General features: G+C 51.4%; 1 protein-coding gene across 3 annotated transcripts in view; it reads left to right on the plus strand.

The window, feature by feature from the left end:
* LOC122908240 (heat shock transcription factor 2 binding protein) overlaps positions 1–27032 on the plus strand; it is a 103567-nt gene that overhangs the window by 51031 nt on the left and 25504 nt on the right. For 2 of the 3 annotated variants that reach the window (XM_044250813.1, XM_044250814.1), the window contains exon 8: positions 10958–11061. In XM_044250813.1, coding sequence (XP_044106748.1) covers positions 10958–11061 — 104 coding nt within the window. Of the gene's footprint in view, positions 1–10957; positions 11062–14711; positions 14955–27032 lie in introns of those variants that run through there. The other variant, XM_044250815.1, reaches the window with a different exon arrangement.

Below are 27032 nucleotides of genomic sequence, written 5' to 3' on the forward strand. Positions count from 1 at the left end.
CTCAATTGTCCTGCCTGTGCTTCTCCTGCTGTGGCTTCCGCTCACGGCCCTCTGCTCCAGTGAGCCGTGACCCCCCGTGCTCACCTGTCTCTCCCTCCTTGTCTTGGGGTGACCGTTTGTCCTATGCCCTCCTTGGTCCTTGGGGTCTTACAGGAGCTGTTGATTTTTCAGCCTGGTGAGTTTTTTGCTTATTAGGGTGGTGTGGTGGCCTCCAGCTCCTGAACACGCAGAACAGGAAGCTGCAAGTCCCAGCTTTTTTCTTTTCTTTTTTAAGACTTTAGTTATTTATGAGCAAGAAGAGCGAGCGTGTGCATGGCGGGGAGGTCCCCAGGGCTCCTGTCGGACCCCTCTCTGTGTCCTTGTCAGTCTCCACTCTGGTCTGCGCGGTGGCTGGCTCAGACTTCGGACTCTGTGACCTCGGCCATTTCGCTCTTCCTCCGTTCTCTGCAGATGGCCCCCAGCAGCGGCTTCCCTTCCTGCTCCCCGGGGAGAGGCGGGGGTGGGTGAGAGCTTACTCAGCGCAGCCGCCTCCCTGGCACCCACCCACCCTCACTTTCTTCTCTCACGAGTCAGAGGACTCTGCGTCCTTCTGGGATTCTTGGTGAGGGGTCCTGCCGCCTCTGGTTTTGAGTAGCTGCCCTGGGGGGTTTTCTCAGTTGTCATCTCTGGCACCAGCGTCTTCACATTCCCCCTCCTCTGGCTCCTCTTCAGCCCCTTTCCTCCCAGGTGTGCTGTGACAGGCTTCATCAGGGCCCGACAGGCAGCTCCGCTCAAGCTTGGGTGGCCTTGGCCTTACCATGACATGACATGACACAGTTCCAGGATGAAGGGTGCCTCATGGTGCCCTGTTCGTTTTGCTTTCCTTTGAAGTCCCCGTGGGCCAGTGGCCTTGGAATACACTTGATTCTACTGTGGGAGCTGGGGCCATCTCTTTGGGGGGGACACACCCACAGGGTGACATTCTTGTGGCTCGGCCTCAGTGAGTTCTTTCAGTGTCCTATTCTTCGGGCTGTAGAATTTCCCACTCGCCCTGGTTTATCTGCTTGTTTTGGGGGAAGACTCTACAAACCTAGAAACTTCCGCTATCTCGTGGCAGACGCACGCGCCGAGGCTGGGCCTCTTGAGGCGCTTTGTGCTGGGTGACAGGACTGCTGCCTGCACAGTTCGTATCTCCCAAGCCTTGGCCCCCAGGCCCCTGAGGGGGTCGCCTTCCTGCCACACCAGCCGGGCTGCTGCACTGTGGGCAGTTCTCACATTCAGCACAGCCTCTCGGGTGCCTGGGTGCAGCCCGGGCCGGCCTAGACCAGGCTCCATCCGCCGAGACTGGAGACTTCGGGGCCACCAGCTGGTGACGAGCCCTGTCCACCTCTTCTCCGTGCATTCAGGGCGTGCCATGCCGGGAGCTCCCCTGTCACCACTGGTGTCTGTTCTTGTCACCCAGGCCTGCAAGCAGCACCGGGACCCGCACCGTGACCTTGGGGTTGCGGAGGGCCACGGTGCGTCCTGCCGGCGCTAAAGCTGGTGTGGACTCCGAGCCTCTCCTATTGTGTGTCTTCTCCCGCCCCGACCGTAACATGACACTGGCTTTGCCCTTGTCCTTGACACTCAGGAGCTGGACAAACAAAACTTTTGTTTCATGTGGGAGATCTGAATTTCGGGAATCAGGCTAACTTCCAGCCTTTCTTAGTACCCACTATTTCTTTTGTCTTTAATTTTCTCATTGTTTCATTTCCTGCCCTTAGTTACGATTCTACCAGCCTTATCAAACAGCCGGTGAGAGGCCTTTTAGCGTCTTGTTCTAGCTGCTCCTGAGGGTCAGGCCTGTTGGAGACGTCATCACATGGGTTTGCTGGAGGCCCAGGTTCGAGGTGGCCAGCGGGAGAGAGGAGCCCTCCGGCGGGGCGGGCCGTGGCGGGTGGTCAGGGATTGCTTATCCACATTCCTGAGTGGTGAAAACCACTGGGTCTCAGCACACCACCACCCCCGGATTTGGGCTTGAGACACATGTTCTGTGAAGGGAATGTGTTTACTCTGTACCAGCCGTGGGGTAGCCACAGGGCACGGTTCACCGTTCAGGGCCCGGGGAGTATATGGTGGGTATGGTCAAGGACGGCTGGAGAAGATAGCAGTTCTGCAAAGGTGTTTCTTGCCCAGGCACCTAGGGGTGGAGGATTCTAGAAATGCCCCTGGAGTTGGGGTGTACTTGGCTCTGCTTCTTGAAGAAGTTGTTGGTTGGTTTATGCCTCCACTTGACGGCGTCCCAGTGGTCATCAGCAGGGTTCAGGGAGAAGTCCCGTGTGGAATTTCCCAGGCCCTCTGCTGCAGAAGCAGCTTGTGAGCGCTGCAGAAGACCAATTCATACTTTATAGCCAAACTAGCATCGTTACATCTTTGAACAGATGTAGCTCTGAGTGGTTGTCACCCTGTTTGCAGAGCTGAGCCCCGTTGAGCGATGATTCACCATCCTAAGGACCCGCGGGCTGATTCTTCCCACAGAATCCCAGTTTCCAACGAGGAGAGAAACTTGTCTGGGGTAGTCAGAAGTCAGACTGTGTTTGATAAAGATGATTCTAGAAGCATTTCCACAAACTGTCTTTGTGGCAGTGCCTTAGAACTACCCTGAGGACACTAAGCTTGGAGGGGGACTCTGGAAGTGCCACCACAACGCATTCGGCGGGTGTGTTCCTTTCCCTCTTCCATGCTCTGTGAACTTGTGCGTGGCACAGACGGTTTCAGCTCTGCTTTCCCAAGGCATGAGACACAGGAGGTGCTCAGCAAAGGATGCTAAAGCAGCAAGTGAGATACAGTCATTCACTTTCGGGCGATGGTTATATCTGCTTTGTTGATAACAGTCATACAAAGTGTTAACCACGGTTTGGGTGGCTGGAGACCTTCACATAAGGATCAGATTAATGCCAGTTGAAAAGAAATCTCCAAACAGGATTGGGTTTTCTCAATCATTTCTAATCAATGCTTTATTATGTAGGAGGAAAGTTATCCTTAAGGACAGTTATAACGTATCTTGGTTGGTTAAGAGTTAAATATTATAAGAGTTAAGAGTTATATTAAGTTGGACGCCTGGGTGGCTCAGTGGGTTAAAGCCTCTGCCTTTGGCTTTATGATCTCAGGTCATAAAGGTCATGATCTCAGGGTCCTGGGATCGGGGCCCGCATCGGGCTCTCTGCTCAGCGGGGAGCCTACTTTCTTCTCTTTTTCTCTGTGCCTGCCTCTCTGCATACTTGTGATCTCTCTGTTTCAAATAAATAAAAATTAAATCTTTAAAAAAAAAGAGTTATATTAAGTTATATATACATATATATATATGTTAAGTGTTATGTAAGAGTTAAGAGTTACATATTTTGAAGAAGGAAGTATGTTTTGAGGACAAATCTTAGATTATGCTTGATTTCGTTAGAGTTGGCAGCATTTCCAGATATTAACAAAGGTCATCTGAGCTTCTGCAATGTTTCTCTCTATCATTTGGGATCTGGAGCTGCTACGTATTACTCTTTCTCAGGTAGTAGAGCTTTCAGCCACGAAATGTTTGACATCTAGTGAAGTGGTCTAGTGCCAAGGTACAGATTGGTTGGTGGTGGTTTGAATATAACCTTGATTCTCCTGAAAGATGTTTTTTAGGGTTTCAAACTAGTTTGATCATTCTATGTACATTTTTTAAAAACAAAAAAAGCTGTATCTGGCATTTTCATTAAGAAAAAGGCAAATAACCTAATATCCATATGGTGACAGAGAGAATCCTGCGGTTTACAGAGGAAGCCCCAGCGGGCTTCGTGAGGATGGAAGAGGTTCTGAGTTCAGTTGTAATGCAGATCACAATCAACACGCAATAACCTTTCTTTCTCTTTCACTGGGAAAGAATCAGTATCTGACAGGAGCTTTGGAGAGATATGAGGCCAGAGAACGCGGACACCTGTCCACTCTGCTGGTGGGAGGGAGGTGGAGGCAGGTGGACAGCATCTGTTGCGGTTAATTTGCTCACGCCAGGACAGGTAATCCCCTTTTACGTATATACTCCAGAAAAGGTGTTAGCTATAAACACTGGGATGCTTGTGCAGAAACATCGTAGCGTCTGCGATTGAAACAGCACGTTTGGAAGCCTCTGTCAGCGGCGGAATAGGTGAATGGAGTGTGCTCGAGTCACCTGGGGGTGCATCCGTGAAAATACACTGTTACTGTGCGAGTCAGCGTAGACAGGTGTCTGCCCGTGGCGTGGAAGGTTGCGTATGGCGTGCTGCCACCCATTCGGGCAAGGACGATGGAGTTGTTGGGCTCTGTGCGCCGTGAAAGCACCTGAAAGTGCGTGGCTGGCCGTGACGTGTGACCGACGCGGGGGCAGCTCCCACCTCCCTCAAGTGTCTGTGTTCTGACAGAGATCACAAAGGGGATTTGATGATGGTGACAAGATTTTATTTCTTAACCAGGGATGAGGATATTGTATCATTCTTTGTATCTTTTTGCGGGCCTTTGATGTTACATAGTAGATAACAATTCACCTATAGACTCTTGCTCAAGGTCACACACAGGATTTTACGAGCTGGATGAGGGGAGCCACAGAATCTTTGTTTTGTTTTGTTTTGTTTTTTAAGATTTTATTTACTTATTTGATGGAGAAAGAAAAGACACGGCAAGAAAGGGAACACAAGCAGGGGGAGTGGGAGAGGGAGAAGCAGGCTTCCTGCTGACCAGCGAGCCCAATGCAGGGCTTGATCCCAGGACCCTGGGACCCTGACGTGAGCTGAAGGCAGCTACGTAACTGACTGAGCCACCCAGGTCCCTGGAGCCACATTACAAACCAAATAATCCTAAAACTGGTCTGGAACCACGACAGACCTCAAACAGCCAGAGCCACCTTGAAAAAGAAAAGTAAAGCTATTCCAGATTTCAAAGTTGCATCATAAAGCTGTTGTCACCAAGGCAGTACGGAGCTGCACAAAAGCAGACACATGAGCGGAACGGAGCGGAGAGCCGGGCATGGGCCCGCAGCGGAACGGAGCGGAGAGCCGGACACGGGCCCGCGGCTCTATGGTCGGTTAGTCTTCGAAAGAGTAGGAAAAATGTCTCCTGGAAAAAAGACAGTCTCTTTAACAAATGGGAGCACTGGACAGCAACATGCAAAAGGATGAAACTGGCCCGCTTTCCTACACCACACACAGACGTTCAGAATGGATCACGACCTGTGCCAAAGGCAGACGCTTAACCAGTTGAGTCCCCCCCGACGCCCCAGCCCTTGTGCACTGTTGGTGGGACTGCAAACTGGTGCAGCTCCCGTGGAGAACAGTGCCGAGGGTCCTCCAAAAGTTCAAGAGAGAACTAGCCTACGGTCCACCAGTTGCACCACTAGGAGTGTTCCCAGAGGCTACAGAAACCCTAATTCAAAGGGACGCGTACCCCCTGATGTTCACAGCAGCATTTTCTACAGTAGCCGGGCTAGGAAACAGCCCACGTGCATCCACTGAGACGTGGTGTGCGCACCACGGGATGTTGTCAGCCCTCAAAAGAAGGACCTCTTGTATTTGCAATGACATTGATGCGGGAGCACGAGGCTGGCTGAAGACAAAGCAAAAGCTGGCGCCTTGTACTCCCCCTGCATCCGCTCCCCCTCAGTCCTATGTGTAACATCCCTCAGGCAGCCCTGACTGCCATGAACAATAAGCAAATAGTTAACTTGCAGAGCTCACAATCCTGCTAGGCTGGAGTCTCCCTTGGCTTACAAATGTCCTAAATCTCACTAACAAAGACGATTGATAGCAGGATTGTGACATCCCACCAAAAAGTCTCCCAACTATCTTAACGTTAATGGCTGGTCTAAAGACAGCATTGATCCAGCCGCAAGGGCAAGGCCTCTGGTAGGCCTGGGACATCCTGGTACCTTGTAGGCCCTCTTTAGCATATGAAAACTCCGTTGAAACCTTCCTTCCCCTGACCTTCTCCCAACCGCAGGGTACAGAACCTGCCACCCCTCACAACCCGGGGCAGCAGCTCTTCCTGCCCACGGGTCCTGTCCCCGTGCCTTAATAAACTACCATTTTGCACCAAAGATGTTTTAAGAATTCTTCCTTGGTCATCGGCTCCAGACCTCAGCCCACCGAACCTCACCTAGGTTCTAGAACTTCATCAACATGGCTGGAGCTACAGAGAATTAGACCAAGTGAATAAGTCAGAGAAAGACAAATACCATATGAGCCCACTCATGTGGACTGTAAGAAACAAAACAGATAGCAGAGGAACAAAAAGGCAAACCGAGAAAGACTCAACTTGAGAGAACATACTGATGGCCACCACCGGGAGGTGGGCGGGGGCTGGGGGAAGTAGGGGGGGTGGAGAGTCAGGGGGCACCTGCCCTGAGGAGCACTGGGTGATGTATGAAGTGTTGAGTCACTGTATTGTTCACCTGAAAAAGATCCAACTCCGTATGTAACTACCTGGCATTTAAATAAAACTGAAGATTTAATGGGACAAGCACTTGCTTCTATAATGGGCGCATAGTAAATGCTCAATGAAATTTCAAAAAAAGGGGCGCCTGATGGGTCAGTCTGTTAAACATCTGACTCCTGATTTCGGTCAAGGTCATGATCTCAGGGTCTTGGGATAGAGCCCCACGTGGGCTCCCCAGCAGGGAGTCCACTTGGGATGCTCTTTCCCTCTGCTCCTCCCTCCTGCGCACGTGCTCGATCTCAAATAAGTAAGTCTTTAAACAAGTTTGGCAGGCTTCCAGCTTCCAGTTTCTGTTGGTCATTTGGTCTGAGATGTCCGGTTGCTTCTCTCTCATTGTTCCTTAGCATCACAACTGGTGGTGGGAATTTGGCTACTTTAGATTCTAGCCTAGAGGAGCAGTTGGTGGCTTTTGTTTCTGGAGGGTGGACATCACAAGCCTTTTTGTTTATTTTCATTGCCGGCTGGTTTTGAAGGACCAGGTGTGTTCATTCTTCATTGTTTCCAGTTGTAATTTCTTCCAAGATGAATACGATCATTGAGTCACTCACCTTTACTTCTAATGACTCAGCCTTGTGCAGCAGACCGCCAGGACAGCTTTCTGGCTTCTCACCAGGCCAGTCCACTGAGCCCCAGGCCTGCTACAGCTACGTGAAGACAGTGTCCTTTTCCTTGAAGGAGAGTTTCTTGTATTGCTTTTGTAGCCTTTTGAGTTTGCGGGTGTCTTTCTGTTAGCCTGGCTTTCTGTCCTTCCATTGGCAATGTTGGCTGTGTCTGCATCCCCAAGGCTGCAGAGCCGCAAGCTGTCTTCTGGAGCCTGTAAATCCGTTTATGACAAACCATCTGCTTAGCTTTGAGATAGGAAGCAGCATTTACTGTTTTTGTCCCTGGAAGAAAGTCTGACCCCTAGTCCTATGGTAGTTCGGGAAACAACATTTACTTCTAGTAACCCTGTGCCAGAAGAGTGCATTCAATGAGCAGTTTCTCTTGACTTTGCAATGGGAATCTCGATATATTATTTACAAAGTATTTGTGGTTAGGATAGAAATCTTGGAACAGAAAGCACTTGCATAAGAAATAGGAAGTTCTCTGGGGTTGCTGTTTGCTAAGTCCTCTGCTACCTTGGAGCCATCTCCGGGCTTCTGCGAGATGTAGCCTGGCAATGACACAGGGTCTCGGGTGGTTCTGTGGTCGTTACAATGACCTTTATCCATCCTAGCTTCTTAACGATGCCTAACTTTGACCAAATATAATCTTAAAGACATTTGTCAATTTTGTGGGTCGCCTTTGCCGCGGTAAAGTTAAGTGGCAGTCAGTGGAGAATGTCAGTGTTTCCTGGAATTTGCCCCGTGTCCAGTTATCCCTCAAATGTTAATTTCACCTTTTACGTTTTAAAGAAGATTAGCTAACTTCATGTTCATTTGCTAAGGCAGGGGTTGCAACACTTTTCTGTCAAGGGCCGGATAGAAACTGTTTCAGGCTCTGGGGGCCATCGGTCTCTGTAGCAGTGACTCAGCCCTGGTCTTGTAGCGTGGAAGCCGCGTGCACAGCACGTTGTGTTTTAAGGACTTCCCGCTCCCTGCATTCGTGATCAGAAGTGAGAACTCCTCTCTTAAGAATCCTGGATTGGAGGCCTCAGAAAGTTGTAGTTATGAATATGACCTTTGAACACTTGTAATAACTGGAGAGCTAGAGGACTAGTGAGTAGGTTTTGAAATGTGTAGAACTTGTCAGGAGAACTGGAAAGGAGTGGCAAGTTCGGCTCATTTTGTAGCCCGCGAGGAGGCTGAGGACCATAGTCCGAGACGTGGGCATCACTGCTCTTGCGGGCGATGGTCTAGTGTCGTCTTCTTGAACCTGGTAGCATTGACTTGACTTTGAAAAAGCCATCGAAATACGGGGAGATGGAAGACAGTCTCTGCACGCTTTGCCGGGCTGAGGCCCTCAGTCACGGGGGTGGGTTCACGTTCCCTGTCTGAACTGAGCGCTCGCCCTGTCCCAGGCCCCGGGGAAGCTGTGGCACGCAGCCACCAGCTCTTTCGAGTTTGTGCGGGCTGCGCGGACGCACGTGCCACAGTGTTGCATCAGGCCCTTGTTAATGGCCAGAATCGCTGTTACGGATTTTCTTCTGCCTCCGGCTCCATCGTGTCTTGGCGTGACACTGTTACTGATCCCATCTTGATTTAAAATTTCGATGTTTTGCTGATTGTGGAGTTTGGGGAGTAGTTATGATTTTTTAAAAACTTGCTTTACATTTTAAAGATCCTGGTTACTGAATGTCCTGGCACCCCTTACGTTTGCCCCCAAAGCAGGCGCTTTACTCCCTGCGCCCCAGTGGGCCCTGCTGGTAGGTCACTCTGTCGTACACTGGACGTTGCCCATCTGCATTGGACTCCGGGCCTGGTATCTTTTCCTGGAGAGAACGAGCGTTTGGGTAGTTAGCTCTTCTGGGTTCTTAGCCCTGGCTCGCCCGAGGTGATCAACAAGGTCTGAGCCCGTCCTTGGTTTTCCAGCTCGCACTCTCCACGGGGTGTCTTCATGGCTGCTGTGAGGAGGCGTGGCCCGGCCACTGAGGATGTGTGGCCCTGGCTGTGGCCCCGCCTGTCCGGGCTCCCTCCTTCGCGCACCTGTGCTCTGCTCCTGCTCTGTCCCTACCGGTCCTTACCTGCTGCCGCTGCGCCGCTTTCCCTGAACTTGCACGGTGTGATTGTTACACTTTCATTCGTGTAAGCTCTTCTAGGTTCTCCTCTGGATGGGCATTTATGCGCTCGCTAGCTCCCCGACGGCGTTCTGAACTTCCTTTTACGCCATTTATACCCACTGAACGTAAACGTACCCATTTTCTGTTGCACGATTGATCATTCTAGTATCTGACAATTCTCTTTTTAAATTTTGGTTCTTGTTGGTTCTTGGTGCTGTTGCTTCTGGATTTTGTTTTTCATGATTTTGTGATTTTTGTCATGAAGTCACATTAGTACTGTATTTGTGGGGATTCTTTGAAGATCAGGTTGACGGTTCTTTCCTTCAAGAGGATGTTTACTTTGGCCAGGGAGCTGGAGGCGCTCCTGCCCCGGCTGTCCTTTTTCCTTTCCTTTTTCTTTTTCTTTTTCTTTTTCTTTTTCTTTCTTTCTTTCTTTTTTTTTTTTTTTGAAAAAGGAAGTCAGGAGGGACAGAGGGGGGGAGAGAGAAAATCTTTTTTTTTTCTTTTTTAAAGATTTTATTTATTATTCAGCAGAGAGAGATACAGCGAGAGAGAGAAAACAAGCAGGGCAAGGGGGAGAGGGAGATGTAGGCTTTCTGTCGAGCAGGGAGCCCGATGCGGGGCTCGATCCCAGGATTCCCCCTGGGATAATGACTGAGCTGAAGGTAGACGCCCAACAGCTGAGCCACCCAGGCGCCCCTGAGAGACAGAATCTTAAGTGGGCTCCATGCCTGAGATCCCGACCTGAGCCAAAACCAAGAGTCAGACCTTAACTGGCTGAGCTCCCCAGGGGCACCTCCCAGCTCTCCTTTGTATTAAAATTACACGGCTTGTGGATTTTCAGGCCACACAGAAAGTGTGGATTCATACCAAGCTTGGAAGCTCACTCTTCCCTGGCTTTGTGTGGGGCTCTGTGACCGGAGTCTCTGTCTTGGGTTGGTCTGAGGCTTTTCCTTCTGTCCGTCTTTGCAAAGCCAGTCTGTCGGCCTGAAGCCGTGTGCTTCTGGAGCCAGCCCGCTTGCGCACATGCCTGCTTAGAGTTGCACTTTCCTGCAGTTCTCATCACGGATGTTTCCCTTCGCTTCTTGTAAGCTCATTCGTTCTTTCAGGGGTTTGCAGATCTCCATGTTGTCTTTTAAAAAAAAATTGCTTCGCACTGTGAAATTTGGGGATCGTACTCTGCAGTAGTGTTAGAATCCTTGTCCGAGAGTTTTCCCGGTTTCATTAGACTCTGACTTGCCAGCTGTGCTCTGTTCACAGGATAGCTTGTAGGATCCCGTTTAATTCAGACACTGTCCTGTCTCGAGAGCTGGCTGGGGCTGTGGTGCTCTTCGTGCCTGACGCCGCGGATCAAACACACGCGCGTGGCCGGCGCGGGCTGCCCAGACATCACGGACCGTGTTTCCTGAGTGCAAAGACAGGGTTAGCTTGCAAGCCGCTGACCGAGCCGTTGGCGTGCAGTATCCTTACGAACTGGGGGTCGCCCGTGTGTAAGTGCGGGAGCGGTGACAGAAGGGAGGGCTCGCTGAGTCAGGCCTTGAGGTGTTCTGCGGGACCCGCTCTGCGGCTCTACCCCTTGATTGTGGACTCTGTCCAGGTGGGATTCTATGGGCCTGTGGCCGCAGCTTCCGTTCTCCTGTAGGGTCCCAGGGAGCCACACTGCTTCACATAGGCCCTGCCTGCGGTGCCCGTCCCCCTGCCTGCAGAATGGGACATCGGAGCGGAGGAAAGCCCCTGTCACACAGGAGTGTCGAGGGTGAGGCCTCGCGTGGGGCGGCAGCTCAACCTGTCTTCTTTCCGTTTCAGGTTACTGCTGATGTCCCTGTACAACGTGAGCATCAACCTGAAAGGCTTGAAGTACATCAGCGAGAGCCCAGGATTCATCCCGCTGCTCTGGTGGCTTTTGAGTGGTGAGGACAGGGTGTCCCCGTGAACCCTCTCATAGCGCCTGGGCCCCTCTTCCCCTCTGGCCCGAGGAAGGTGTCGGGTGTTAGAAACATTGGGACGGATTGTCCTGACGTGTTAGCAGGGTTAGCGTTCTTCTCAAACTGCGGAGGCCGCAGTGGTGTGCTAGGTTATGTCTAGCTCTGCTGCTCAAAGGCTCTTTTGGGTTAGTTAGGAGTTTGAGACACAAAGAAAAATTACCTTTAAACATTTTATACTTTTCATTTTTTTAAAAGATTTTATTAGAGAGAGCGCACAAGTGCAGGGGAGGGATAGAGGGAGAAGCAGGCTCCCCGCAGAGCAGGAAGCCTGATGCGGGGCTCAATTCCAGGACCCTGCGATCATGACCTGAGCCAAAGGCAGACGCTTTACTGACTGAGCCACCCAGGTGGCTTATAAAAATTCTCTTATAAAACTGCTGGTAAAGGGTGTTTACCCGCTCCTTTCTCTGTGGACAAAAGAGCGCTGTGTCGTCTGGGCCCCTGAATGTCAGGTGGAGGCACGTGGGGGAAAAGGAATCTGAGCTTACAGCTCTGACATTACGTATATGTTATGTGTACGTGGAGTTTTTGTTTTCTCAGAAATAAAAGCTCTCTCTACTCTTTCTTTTTCTCTCTCACCACTAGTCTATTTATTTTTATTTTATTTTACAAAATTCTCGTTCCATTGTAGTGAACATACAGTGTTACAGGAGTTTGTGGTGTGCAATACAGATGACACTTCTGTGTTACTCAGTGATCATCACGAGACGTTTCCCCCATCCCCTGCCCACCTCCCTTCTGGGGACCGTCAGTTTGTTCTCTGTAGTTGAGTCTGTTTCTTGGTTTGTCTCTTTTCCCCCCATTTGCTCATTTGTTTTTTTCTTAAATTCCATATCCGATTGAAATCTTATGGTACTTGTCTTCCTCTGACTGACTTACTTCCCTTAGCACGATACCCTCTAGCTCCATCTGTGTTGTTTCAAATGCTAAGATTTCATTCTTTTTTATGGTTGAGCAATATTCCATTGTATATATATGACACCTTCCTTATCTTCTTTATCCACTCATCAGTTGATGGACACCTGGGCTGTTTCCATAATTTGGCTGTTGTAGATAATGCTGCTATAAATATAGAGTGCACATATCTTTTCAAATTAGTGATTTTATATCCTTTGGGTAAATACCCAGTACTGCAACTGCTGGATGGTAGCATAGTTCTGTTTTTAACTTTGGGGGTATGTCCATCCTGCATTCCGGAGGGGCTGCCCCATCTTGCATTCCCACCAATAGTAGAGTTCCCCTTTCTCCGCACTCTGGCCAACACCTGTTGTTTCTTGTGTTGTTGACTTTTGCCATTCTGACAGGTGTGAGGTGGGATCTCATTGTGGTTTTGAGCTGTGTTCCCTGATGATGAGTGATGCTGAGCATCTTTTCATGTGCCTGTTGGGACTCTCGTATATTCTTCAGAGAAATGTCTGTTGATGTCTTCTGCCTATTTTCAACTGGATTATTTGTGTTTTGGGTGATGAGTTGTATCTGTTCTTTATATATGTTGGATACTAACCCCTTAACAGATATGTTACTTGCAAATATCTTCTCCCATTCTATAGGTTGCATTTTAGTTTTGTTGTTGGTTTCCTTTGTTGTGCAGAAACTTTTTCTTTTTTTTTTGTCACTTTTTTTTTTAAGTAGACTCCATGCTCAGCACGGAGCCCAGTGTGCAGCTTAAACTCACAACCCTAAGATCAAGACCTGAGCAGAGATTGAGAATCACACTCTTAATCAACTGAGCGACGTAGATGCCCTGAGAAGCTTTTATTCTTGGTGAAGTCCCACTAGTTTTTTTTTGCTTTTGTTTCCTTTGCCTCAGGAGACGTACTGAAAAATATGTAACGGTCAATGTCTGACCATGAGTTTAACGTAAGATTTCGTCCCAATTTATTCATCATAACTTTTTTTTTTAAAGATTTTATTTATTTATTTGACAGACGGAGATCACAAGTAGGCAGAGAAGCAGGCAGATAGAAAGGAAAGGAAGCAGGCTCCCTGCTGAGCAGAGAGCCCGATGTGGGACTCGATCCCAGGACCCTGAGATCATGACCTGAGCCGAAAGCAGTGGCTTAATCCACTGAGCCACCCAGGCGCCCTATTCATCATAACTTTTAACGCTGGGTATTCAGGAGGTGCATATTTCATTCAGGTGTGCGACAAATGGACTTCCCTATTTTTTCATTATTTAGATTGACCTCTATTTGAGCTTCAGTTCTACTTGGTGGTGAAAGCTTATTTTTTGTAACAGCTTTTTTTCAGTTATAATTGATATGCTATAAACTGCACACATTTGAGGCAAACAATTGATAAGTTTTAATATGAATATACACCTGTAAAATCACTGTGCGATAAAGAGTGAAGGTGGGCATCACATCCAAGAGGTACCTGTGTTCAATGGGGGTGCCTCCCTCCCACCCCTCTACTCCCCTCTTCCCAGATACATTCACCCCCTTTCTGCACTTGAAGTTGTTTTCATTTTCCACGATTTTATGTACCTGACGTCATACATCCTGTGCTCCATGTACCTAGCTTCTCTCATCAATCTAATCGTTTTGAGACCTGTCCGTGTTATTGTTGTGGACTCGTAGTTGTTTGCTTTTTATGGCTAAGTAGTGTTCTGTGCTGTGGGTACACCACGACTGCTTATTTATGTGGGTGATGGCAGAGAAATGCTGCAGATGCCGGTGATGGATGCCTGGCGCGTCTCCGGGTTGTGATGATTACACACGAAGCTGCTGTGAACACGATCATCTGTCTTTGCAAGGACATACACTCTCCTTTCTCTTGGGTGAATACCTTGGAGTGGCATGTCTGGGGGCGCGGAAGGTGGATGCTACCATTTTGCACGCCCCTGAGCAGCACGTCCGTGTTTGGCCCCTTGTCCTCGTGGCTGCTTGCGCGTCTCTGCTTCACTCTAGATAGTCCAACAGGGCCATAGCGCTGCCTCCTATGGTCTTAATTTGCAATTTTATTATGACTGGTGATGCTGAGCGTCTTCTCATGCGCTTATTTCCCATTCATGTATCTTCTCTGATAAGGTATCTTTTCATATCTTCTGCCCATTTAAAACAATTGGGCTGTTTTAATTGAGCATTGAGAGTTTTTCCTGTATTCTGGATACAAACCCAAATACTGGATCCAAATGCCGATATTTTCTCCTGGGCTGTGGCTTGTCTTTTTGTTTTCTTAAGAGCATCTTCAAAGAAGGTTGGAGGTTCTTCATATTTGTAAATAAAGATTTGTGTATTTATTATTTTAGAGAGAGAGTGAGAGCAGGGGGAGGGGCAGAGGGATAGAGACTCCCAAGCAGGTTCCCTACTGAGTGTGGAGCCTGACGTGGACGTGGGACTCGATCTCATGACCTTGAGATCATGACCTAAGTCGAAATCGGGTCAGACACTTAACCGACTGAGCCACCCAGGTGCGCAAGAGTCTTAATTTTGATGAAGTTTAACTTACTCTTTTTCTTTTATGAATTGTGCTTTTTTGGGGGCGGGGATAGAAATCTTTGCCCAAGTCAAGATCTTAAGTATTTTAAGTTTGTTTTCCTTTAAGAGTTCTGTGGTTCTGCATTTTACATTCAGGTCTCTGATCCATTTTGGACTATGACTGGCATGCTGCGAGAGGTGGGCGTCCCGGTTCTTGTGTTACGTAAGGCTGCCTGGTTGGCATGAAGTCTCTTTTCTCCACCGGATGGCCTGTGCCCCTCTGCTGAAAGTCACGGCGGCAGATGTGAGGGTACGCTTTGGGACTCGCTGTTCTCTTCTGTGATGCATTTCTGTACCGTTACACCAATACCACACTCTATAATAAATCTTAAAAGTCAGGTGCTGTAAATCCTCTAACAATGTTCTAGTTTTTTCAGAGTTGTTTTGGCTATTTCTGAGTTCTTTGCATTTCTACCAAAAAAATCCTCTGGCGATTTTTATGGAGATTATGTTGTATTGACATTTCGTTTGGGGAGAATTGATGTTTTAGCGATATTGCTTCTTCCAAGCCACGAACACAGTATATATGTCTGTTTATTTAGATATTCTTGGGAGATGGTCTCTCATGTTTCCTTATGTCTTAAGAGCAGAGGAACTGACCTCTTTTGTTCCCGGCTGCCTTTGTAAGGCTGCTAGTACCGTGAGCACCCTCGTCAGGGGAGAGAGCAAAGGGCGGGTGTGTATGGGCATGCAGCAAAGGTAGTGCCTCCATCCAGGGCAATGGTCGGGCAGGCTTACTCCCCATTATGAAAGATTTGGGGCTTGTCTTGTGTCATGCACCGCCTGGCCTATGCATGGCCCTGTGGGATCGGGTCTCGCGGGACTGGCACAAGTGTGGATATGGTGAATAGTGTGATTCTTTTTCTCGGGCTCAGGAGGCTCATATCTCTCCTGCCCAGACCTGTGAACCTATGGCCTGCGGACTTGTTAGCCAGCAAGCAGGATCAAACCCGGCTTCGGTAGTCTCCGGGCTGTGTTTCCTACTGCCTGATAACACCCACCACCAGGGTTTCATGCTTGACCAAATAGCTTGTTTTCTTTTCTTTACTTTTTTTTTTTAAGATTATTTATTTATTTATTTGACAGACAGAGATCACAAGTAGGCAGAGAGGCAGGCGGGGGGCGGGGGGAAGCAGGTTCCCTGCAGAGCAGAGAGCCCGATGTGGGACTCGATCCCAGGACCCTGAGACCATGACCTGAGCCGAAGGCAGAGGCTTTAACCCACTGAGCCCCCCAGGCCCCCACCAAATAGCTTGTCTTCTCTTGAGAACGTGAGCGGAGGGACCCAGAGGATCAGAGGTGGTTGTCCCGGGCGCCCAAGGCACACCGCGTCTGCGGGAGGGGAGGGGGTAGTGAGAGCGGGAGGTCAATGAGGTGGGGGTACCTGCTCTTTCTTGAGGGCCAGTCACTGTTTTAAGTGCTTTAGTAGGTTCACAGATTGATTTCTCCGAATTCCATGATGAGGTGCAATCCTATTTTATGGATGAGGCAGCAGGAGCATTCGGGGCGCAGTGGCTCCAGGTTACGCAGCCGCGGCGCAGGAGCCCTGCTTGGGCGGGTTGGGCTCCAGACCCCACCTCCTGGCCGCTCTGTCGGCCTGCTGCTTGGCCGGAAGCCCCTCAGACATGAGCCTTAGTCCTGAGCGGCATCCCTCCCCCCGCCTGCCTGTAGGTCGGCTTGGCTTGCCTCGGAGGTGGGTGTCCGGGAACCACACGCGTCTCCGTCTCAGGAGCCTGCAGCGGGGGTTCCTTCAGCACCTTCGGGCAGCCGCTCGCTCATCGAACAGGGCTGTGGCTCCGTGTTCCGGGCAGCCCGTTTCAGCGGTGGTGCTCCGGAGACTGTCCGGGGCTGAGCGAAGATGGTCGCGAGTCTCCCTATAATTTGTACAGCCCTCCAGGTCCAAGCCGCCCGCGAGCGTCCGTTCCTGACGCTCCCCAGAGATGGCGCTCTTCGACCAGGTGGCGGTTCCTGCGGACACTCTGGGTCACTCACGCACAGTAAGGGAGGGACCGGGGTGAAGTGGCCTTAATGCCACTTTTCCCCACTGTGGCATCGGGCTTCTTTGTCCACGAAGACAACTCTTGTTCTTCTGATACAGTGAGCACCGCCCGAACCCGAATAAATCTGTTTTCCTGGAAACTTCAGAGTTGCTGCCACAGTCAAACAGAGACAAGGTCCCGTAAGCCCAGGATGTTTGACCTCTGAATTCCCTATGGAATTACTTCAGCTTACAAATTGAAACTTGTTACAGAATTTGGTGCGTGTTTTAGGAGGGTGAGTGTCTATTTTATTACAGAATAGGAAAATAGGAACAAAAATAGTTTCCTGAAAAGTCATCTATCTGCCTTCTTGGTGCTCGGCAGTGGTGGTGTGACGGTTTCCCGCATTCTAGACCCTTGTGACTGCTTAGAGCTAGGAGGGGATTTGACCCCGGCTTCCTGTACCCCTTTGCTTTTAGGTAGATCTGCTTTGTGAAATACACGAGAGAAATAAAAATCTCCTCTAGTGTTTTAGGTGATCTAGGAAAAAGGATTTCATTGCTTCTGGCAATAATGGGGTCCTATTTTTATCAGTTCTCCATCGGGAGATTTTTAAACACATCAACTTTGGATGCATTTGACTCAGATTAAAACTGCAGATTTTCTACTTGGGAATTCACCCAGCCTTTTAGAATCCCACTTTTCTGATCTGTGAAATGAAGATTTCTACCCCAAGCGTCTTAGTTTGTATTAGCATTCAGTCTCGGCAGTGAAAGCTCGTTTTTTTTTTATTTGCTTTGCCTAAAGGTGGCAAGTTATCTCGCGTACCTGGACTTGTCCTACCCAGAGTGCAGGACAGTTGGTGTGAGCCGTCCCTGCCTTAACAACCTCATTTCCTGTAACGTTTGTTGGATTTCACTTTCCTTCCCTTTGTTCAGCTCTGTGCCTGGCTTTCCCCCAGGCTTTCTCCACATTCCTAACATTCCTCGTAGGCTGCAGAACTGGGCATAAGGCCTGTGAATGCTGACGGGGGCAGGGTGTGTGGGGATGGTGGCCGCACGTTGTGTAACTGCTCACGCAAACGAGTATTTCCATCACACTTTCAACTTTATAGTGCCGTATTTCCTCCCATGTGACAGTGTTGCCTCCTGCCTTACAGTTACTGTTGGTCCAAGGGGTCTGAGACGTGTCAGTCCTGCCAGATTCCTGTCTTTAGCCCAGACCTCTGTCCTGACCTCCGAACTCACTTCTCCCACTACTGGCTTGCTGTCGCCACGTGGCTGTGTGAGAGCCTTCCGACGTCCCCCTGTGCATGACCGCCAGCGGCATCCGGACGGCTCCGCATGGACAGCTAACGCACGCCAAGGCTCAGTTGCTCCGACCCCGTGCCTCGCCTTCCCCACGCTGACCTCTGGCCGTGGCCTCCCCACGACAACTCTGTTCCGATTTCTCAGGCCTTTGAAAACCTTAGAGGGAATCTCAGCTCCCTTTCCTTTTGCACCCACATCCAATCTGTTAGGACAGCTTGATGGCTCCACTTTCAAAGTCTGCCCAGAACCTGACCGCCATCTCCCAGTCCCAGCTGGCTTTGGGCCACGTTCATCTTTCCTTCCGAGACTCTGGCGGCTTCCTGCAGGTCTTCCTCCTGTCCGGCTTCTCAGGGCATGAGTTGGGAGCCAAGGGTATGATGGAATGGATCCCAGACCGACTCTCTGTACTGAAAATAGTCAAAATGCTGAGTGAGATGAAAAAAAAAATGTGAAAAATTGCTCCTCTGAGCTAGAAAAAGGGTAATTGTATCCAATGCCCAAAAGCCAAATGAATGTGGGACAGAAGAGAAGTTATGAGACCTGAGCTAATGCCCGCTTTGAGGACATTTGTCAAAATGACTTTCAGTTTCCATGGCCTCGCAGGGTGTAGGGACAGGAAACAAAGACCAGGTCCCCTCCCAGATGAGTACCCTCGCAGGGACAGCCGGAAGCATTTACCAGCATTGCAGGCGTAAACTGAGGGTGCTTTCCAGCCCTCGGCGACTGCAGGAAAACTGCTCTTGGGGAGGCCATCGAGAGGACATGAGTGCTGGGTGAGACCAGTGAGTGGGACCCCGGCAGACAGAGGTTTCCCCCCGCCGTCCACTCTGTCCTCGGAGCGTGCGCGTTCCTTTCTGCCCTGCTCCCATGAGCTGTCCCAAGGATGTAGCCTTGAGATGGAGATGTGGTGTTGAGACCAGTTTGAAGGGATACATGACTGAACCCACTTACGGCCTCTGTGAAAAATTTTACATATTTATTTATTTGACAGACAAAGATCACAAGTAGGCAGAGAGGCAGGCAGAGAGAGAGGGAGAAGCAGGCTCCCTGCTGAGCAGAGAGGCTACTGCGGGGCTTGATCCCAGGACCCTGGGATCACGACCTGAGCTGAAGGCAGAGGCTCAACCTACTGAGCCCCCAGGTGCCCCATGTATTTATTTTTTAATTTGGTAAAGTTTTATTTCAATTCTAGTCAGTTAACACACAGCGTCGTCATACTAATTTCAGGCGGGGCAAGATAGCGGTTCAGCGCCCGATGCTCGGGACCCGAGTGCACCGACTCCTCCCACCCCTCGCTCCCGACCCCCGCCCCTCCTCCCCTCTGGCGGCCGTCAGGGTGTTCATCGTAGTTGAGAGTCCATTTTTTGGCTCATCTCTCTGTTTTTTACCCTCCGCTCGTTTGTTTTGTCTCCTAAATTGCACAGATGCGTGAATCGTACGGTACTCGTCTCTCTCTGACGCTCTTGTTCCATCCACGTTGTTGCAAGTGGCTAGAGCGTGTTCCGCTGTGTGGCGGGGGACGCTCTGTTGTGGATATACCCGTGCCGCAGCGGGCGCGCACGCGGGCTGTCTGCATAGTTGGGCTCTGCCGATAATGCTGCTGCGGACATCAGGGTGACGTGTCCCTTCGAATTCGTGTGTTCGTGTTCTCCGGGTGAAGCGCAGGCGAGTGTGGGACTGTAAGGTAGCTCTGTTTCTGTTGTATTCTGGCGGGGGAGTGTGGGGACGCCCGGGTCTTGTGGCTAGCCGACACAGGCCTTGTGTGTGCGTTCCCTTTGCTTATGAAACCTCCCAGCGGCTGTCCTAGAGCGGCCAGGCTTTTTCCGTGGTCTTCCCTCGCCCTCCGTCTCCAGAGGCTGATCCCAGGTCACAGCCAGGAGGCTCCGAGGAGGCTGTGAGGCAGCAGTCGTCTGACCCCTGGCCCTGAGTGTCGTGGAGGAGGATCTCTTCCGAAAATTTGCTACCCTCGGTTGGTGTTTAGGCAGCTTTGAGGCTTTCATTCAGACCCCATGGGTGGTCCTCATTTAGAGAACAGTCTTTTCTGGAGAGTTCTTGAACTGCAGCTAAGTCCTTAAAGAATTGTTAGAGCTAAGGTTTTAAGAACCTGAGCTCATATATTAAAAATCACAGAAAGTATGGGAAACATCACTAGCGAAGTGATAATAGAGATAATACAGGCTTGCAGACGATTTCAGATATAAGAATTATTGGATTGGTATAAAAATAGTACGTTTAATATGTTTCAAGAAATAAAGGAAAGGACTGGTACATGAGTGAAGAGCCAGAGATTATAGAAAGGACCCGCAGATCTGAGAAAGGAGCAGAGGTATTTCTGGAGATGAGCAGTGCAGTGATTGGATATACAGTTATGAGACTGTTTAATCGCGGGTTGTACATATTTGAAGAGAGACTTACATTGAGAGGGACACACGTGAAGAAATTACTGAGAACGAAGCCCAGAGGGAGAAGGTGGTGGGGCAGGTAGGGGTGTGGAGGGGAGACACAGAGTGTCGGAGCAGGTAGGGGTGTGGAGGGGAGACAGAGAGTCGGAGCAGGTAGGGGTGTGGAGGGGAGACAGAGAGTCGGAGCAGGTAGGGGTGTGGAGGGGAGACAGAGAGTCGGAGCAGGTAGGGGTGTGGAGGGGAGACAGAGAGTTGGAGCAGGTAGGGGTGTGGAGGGGAGACAGAGTCGCCGGGACCAGCCGGAGTTCTGGGAGGACAGCGGGTGGGACAAGCCACCCTTGAAGAGAGCGGCTGAGACGTTTGCCGCACTTGCTTCCCTAACGTGGGACATCTACCCGCTTGTCAGCAGGATGGATGAAAAGCGCCCGCTCCGCGGCGCCCTGTAGTGAAAACCGCAGCATGTCAAGGACGGAGACGGTCTTAGAGGCAGCGGCCAGTAAAGACGTGGCTTCCGGCGGTGGCACTTGGGACGCTAGTGGCTCCTGGTAGCAGCGGCGTCCCGTCTGACGCCGGGAGAGTAGCTGCCGACCGAGTGCGCGGGGCCTCCGGACACATTCATTCCTCGGAGCGGGGGCGGCATGCAGCTGCCGCTGTCCCCACAGCCCTCCCCCGGTGTGTGCATCGGGGCGCGTGGGCGCCGCGGGCATGTGTGAGAGAGCGTGAGGACTTGGGGGAAAGCAGATGTGTGGGGAAGTCTGAGTAGGTGCGGACCGCAGGAAGCGACCAGAACCAAAGCGAGGGGCTTAGAACGCCGGGAGCAGGCAGCCGCGGGGGCACTGGTGGAGCGAGACAGGGGGCGGGTTTAGGAGGGGGTCCTGCCCCCGGGCTGGCGGGGGCCGGGAGGAGCCGCGGGCACGGCTGACTGCAGACTTGGACGGCTCGGCGCAGGCTAGCGCACAGGTGACGGAAGCAGCACGTACAGCCGCGGGTAACCGGAGCACAGCGTGAACTGCAGGGTGAAAACTAGTTCAGAAGGTGGTGAGAGAGAAAAGAAACAACGGGGCAGGAGAAGCGACCAGCGCAGGAACTGTGAATGGGCGCCACGACCCGCTGAAAACCGCGTCAGGCTGGGCCCGAGGCAGTCATCGACAGGGTACGTGGTGTTCATGGCGGTTCCAGCTCGGGCTGCAGAGTGCGTACGGGCTGAGAGTGAACGGAAAACATACCAGGCAGGTTCTTGTCCGTTCATCAGAAGGACATAACCGCTGTGAATTTATATATGCACTTGCTAATGCAGTCTCAAAGTAAACCCCAAAACTATAGAATTTTGGGTGCCTGGGTGGCTCGGTTGGTTGGGCGACTGCCTTGGGCTCAGATCATGATCCTGGAGTCCTGGGATCAAGTCCCCCATCGGGTTCTCTGCTCAGCGGGGAGCCTGCTTCCCTCTGACTCTCCCCCTCTTGTGCTCTCTCTCTCTCTCTCTCATTCTCTCTTTCTCAAATAAATAAAATCTTTTTAAAAAACTATAGAGTTTTGGGTTATAAAGCAGGCCTCAACAAATTTCAGAGCAGAATCGTGAGGAATGTCTTCTTGGACCACAGTACAGTGAAACTGGAAATTAGTGACAAAAAAATAAGTAGAATCCCACATCTAGAAATTAAGTAATCCGTAAGTGAGAGACGAAATCATAACAAATCCGATATTTTGAAGTGAACAATAAAAACATTACATGTCAAAAACGATGAAATGCATCTAAGTAACTGTTATTAGAAGTTTTATTAGTTTAAGGAGGAAGGCAGAAGTTGATGAGCTAAACATCTACTGTAAAGATCTTTGTAAAAGTTGAGACCACCCAAATAAAGTACAAGGAGGAAAAGAAGAAAGTAGAAACAAAGGGGCTGTTACCAGCAGGTTCCACAGCTGGTCTGCGCCGCTGACCGAAGCGTCAGCAGAGCGAAGGCTGGACCCACAGAGACCATCTGGGCTGAAGGATGGAAACAGAAAAGCGTGTAGCAAGTGCTGGAAGTCCGAGGCCTGCGGGACCCCGGGGGGCGCACCAGTACGTGCAGGGCCCGTAAAGGAAGTTCAACAGAGAAGAGAGCAGAAAAACTGAGGGAGTGATGTCTGAAAACTTCCTCCCTTTGATGACGGACAGTCCGTACGGGCAAGGAGTACCGTGGGGTGTCAACAGAGACCCGTGCTGGACGCATCGCAGTCGGACCGTTCGCACTCGAGACAAAGAAAGCATTTCGGAATCAGCAAGGGACCACGACCAGGTGAACGGCTCTCCGCTCGTCGGAAACCGTGGTCGTGGCACGGGGGAGGATCTGTCCACGTTCTGAGTGGAAAGACTGAGCACCAAGAATTCCATGTCCTCCTAAACCACACTTCAGAAGTGGGGGCGAGCCACAAGCCTGGATACATGAAGACGGGGGCGTTTTGTCGCGGGCAGAAAGGGCGTTCCTCAAGCTGGGAGGGCACCACGGCAGGACATCGCCCCATCCTTGCCGGGAGCTGCGGGGGTCACGTGGGGACGGCTGGGGTTTCAGAGCGGCTCTCTCTCCGAACTGGTGCTTGGAGAGATCTTCTCCCCATGCTCAGTATTTACCGAAAAGAACTAAAAACGGGATCTTGAAGAGCTGGTTGTACAGCCCTGTGCACTACAGCGAGGCTTACAAGAGCCGAGATACGGAAGCGACCAGAATGCCCGTCGGCAGCTGAACGGACAGAGGGGAGGCGGGGCGCGCACGGTGGGACCTTGCTCGGCCACAGAACAGAAGGACATCCTGACCCCCGCGGCCACGTGACTGCAGCTGGGGGACCTGACGCTGAGTGCGGGAAGCCGGACCACAGATGCTGCGGGAGTGCACTCACTCGAGGCGCGCAGAGCGGTCTCGCTCAGAAGCTGGGAGTGGAGTGGCGGGCGCCGGGGCGGGGGCGTCTCACGGGGCCGCAGTGTCGGATCTGCAGGAGGAACAGAGTCCTGGGGACGGACGGACAGCGGGCACGGTTGCACAGCCGTGTAGACAGACTTAGCACCACTGACCCATGCCCTTGAAAATGGTTAACAGCCCAAGTTTATGTTATGTAAGTCTTAGCATGATAAAAAGTAGAACATTCCGTGTGTCAGCCGTGGCAGTCTAGTAAGGCCGCATGGGAGCAGTCCGAGGCGATCACGCCCCGAGAGCAGCTTCCCCAGACTGTAACATGCCCCGATTTGTGCGACACACACACACACGAAATGGCATATTTAAACATCCCCACGGCGGTGACTCCCCCTCCTCTATGTTCGTGCTCCTGCGGGGGCTCTGGAAGCTCAGCTCGGCGGTGCCTCGTGGGAGTCTGCGGCGCGGCCCGGCCCGGCCCGGCCCACAGAGCTCGCCCTCCTTTGGTTTCTGTTTCACCTGGAGACAATTTAACATTTTCTTGTTCTTTTGTTTCTCAAATGCCATTTACCTCCAACTAGACTGAGGGTGGGAGCTGGATCTTAGGTTTCTCTCGTGTTCCTGTGACCCCACCGCCTGCCTCTCCCAGTGCCCCTCAGCCGTGGCCTCGGGCCCACGAGCCGTGCAAGCAGCCCCGCGCGGTGCAGCATTGCCGGCAGCTGCGGTCCGATCCCTCAGGCCGTGGCTGCGCTGCCCGCGGGCCGTGTCCTGCCTCCCTTCAAGGTCTGCTCTCCAGCTCTCCACTGGCCCGAGCCCGGACTGGACCGCAGGCTCTTCTGGATCTGTGCCACCTTCTCCCCAGCCTCTGGGCTCTCTGCCCTCGCCTGCCAGCACTTGGCGCCCCACGCGCGGCCTGGCCTCAGCGGCAGACGCCTCTGGCTCTGTACGCGCCTCAGGGTGACCCCTCGGCTTAGACGGAGACCAGTTGTGGCGTAGTTGGCCTCTGGGTGGGGAAGGTTAGCCCTAGACTTAGTTTCTCTGGGGCCGTCACCCTGGTTGCCCACCATGCTCCTGGCCCTTTTCCCTGGAGCGGGCCTTCCGCACTGGCCCCCGGTCAGTGAGGGACCCCGCAGTGCCCAGGGATGGTCTCCACGGCACGGTGGGAGTGTGAGCGGAGCGGGATGGGCTCTTTCTCGTAGACTTTCCTGGCTAGAGCTGTGAAGAAGGCCACTCTGGGCGCAGAACTGCTAGGAGGCGCCAGTCTGTGCTGCCTGTGGCAGTGTCACCGGCAGCTGGAGCTAGGCCCCCTGTGCAGCCCGTGCCTGAATCCGGGGGGAGGCGCCGAGGCCCGGGACGCCGGCAGGAATCCCACCGTGGCTTCATCCTGTCTGTCCCAGTCCTGGTTCTTGAATTTTTTCTCCAATTTCAGGGTACTCTGGAGGCTTCTGTGAATCACCCGTTTTGTTTTCCTTCAGGTAGGTCAAGGCTCGCTTCCTTTTGGTCGGGGTCGTGTACCTCCTCCCTCAGCCCACACCCGGTGCCACTTCGTCGTCTTCCATGGCGCCTGTCAGCCTTGACGCACAGCACAGCTGCCCTCCTCGTCCCGTTGGCGGCTCCTGTCTGTCTTCCACGCTGGTGCGAGCGCTCCGGACGGCAGGGCTCTTCACCTGGTTTGCAGGGGGAACCGGCCCCTTTAACACGTAGGAGGTGCTCGGAACTGTGTCTCCGATGAAGGAATGAAAGACCAGTTGGCTTGAAGGTGTATCCTCTCAGGGGTGAAAATCACTGTTGATGATTTGTTAGATCACAGAGGAGGTGGAGGGCTGGTTTGTACGTCTCTGGGTTGTGTAATGAGGGAGGCTGAGAGGTTTGGAGGCTGGGGAGAGTTGGCCGTGTGACCTCAATGTCCCTGTTGGCCCAGGGATGTGCCATTGCAGGAGCACCGTCTGTGCTGAGTCTGGTCAGCTGTGTCTCTATTACGTGAACAGTGGTGGTAACTGTGTGATCAAAAAGTGAACTGTTTATGACCTTTATTTATAAATGTTTTTTTAAGAAAAGATTTATTTTTATTTTTAAAGATTTTATTATTATTATCATTATTTTTTTTGAGAGCATGAGCAAGAGTATAAATGGGGGAGGGAGCAGAGACAGAGGAAGAAGCAGACTCCCGACTGAGCAGGGAGCCTGACACAGGGCTCGATCCCAGGACCCCGAGGTCATGACCCGAGCCGAAGGCAGATGGTTAACCAACTGAGCCACCCAGGTGGCCAAGATACTTAATTCTTTTTAAGTGATCCCTATATCCAGTGTAGAACTTGAACTCAACGCAGAGGTTGAGAGTTGCAAGCTCTATGGGCTGAGCCAACCAGGTGCCCCTGTTAAGAAAGATATTTAATATAAGTGTTTTGTTACGTTGGTTAAATATTCCTCCTAATGCTTCTGCATTAGGCCAGTGTTCAGACTGGCAGTGCAGTAGGTGTGGTATTTGTCTTAAAGAAAAACAACCCCAAACTCTCCAACAATTGACTTGATATTTGGTCTGCAGAAGGTCTTACAGGCCAAAGAAGTCCACCTTTCTATAGGAGATGGTGGGGCCTGTTCTTTTTCATTAATCAAAATTTACATAACTCTTTCTTTTTAAGAAAAGGTTTTATTTATTTGAGAGAGCATGAGGAGGGGGAGGGACAGAGGGAGAAGTAGACTCCCACTTAGCAGGGAGCCAGAGGCAGGACTTCATCCCAGGACCCTGAGATCCTGACCTGAGCTAAAGGCAGATGCTTCCCAGACTGAGCCCTCCAGCTGCCCCTATGTAACACTTAATAAGAAACATAACTTAAAACACTGGATGTGCAGCCACGGATGGACTTGACTGGTCAGATGACCACGTCATACCTTGAAGCATGGCGGAAAGTGTTTGGCTCTGCACATTGGATCCATCAAGATGGAGGCCATCCCAGATTTACTGTCGTCTGATCAAGGTGTGACTAACTCTCACAGTGTAGAAGCGGGAGCTCGTGGACATGGGGAGAAGTTTGGTGTGGGATGTGCTGTTTGAAGTCACGGTGGAAACTGTGTATCCACATGGAACTATCCAGAAGGCGAGGAGAAACTTGGGAGTGTGTGATCGGCCAGAGGCTTGGGGTGTGGGGTGGTGTGTGCTGCGCAGGCTGCGTCCACACAGCGGAGGGCAGGTGCTGCGCCTGTCTGCCTCACGGGAGGCCGTGGCAATCCAGTGGAGGAGGACGTGGAAATGGCCGAACTTAAAATAAGGAGGAAACAGTTCTCTGAGAAGGAGAAAGTCTAATAGGGTCAGACGCAAGGGAGGCTCAAGACAAGAGGGATGGAGACAAGGCTTTGCTGCTGGGGGCCTGCTGGTGATCTGCGGCGGAGCTTCTGTGGGGACGCGGGCAGGAGCCGGTGCCGCCGGGAGGCAGAGGAGGGGGGTGTTGCCTGGGCCAGGCTAGCCGGACAGCGTTTTGGGCGTTCGTGTCGAGGGCAGTCAGATTCTGACTTCAGAGAGAAAAGTCCCTAAAAGCTGAGCATCAGTGCGTCTCACGTCGAACACATGCAGCTTAGCATCTTGGACTAGGAGTTATCTTCCCTTACGCTCTGTCTTTACATGGCGATTTCCTTTCTGGCATAAAAGTAGGTTCCTGAAATGTGAAATCTGCTTCATGTTTAGTGGTTTGTTTTCATACAGGTCCCTAATGCTGGAATCATTTTCATGATCATCCTCTCTGTTCATCTTTAAGAAAAGACATCCCTTGGGGTGCCTGGGGGGCTCAGTGGGTTAAAGCTTCTGCCTTCAGCTCAGGTCATGATCTCAGGGTCCTGGGACCGA

This window comes from Neovison vison, chromosome 6 (genome assembly GCF_020171115.1).
Source record: "Neovison vison isolate M4711 chromosome 6, ASM_NN_V1, whole genome shotgun sequence".
NCBI lineage: Eukaryota > Metazoa > Chordata > Mammalia > Carnivora > Mustelidae > Neogale > Neogale vison.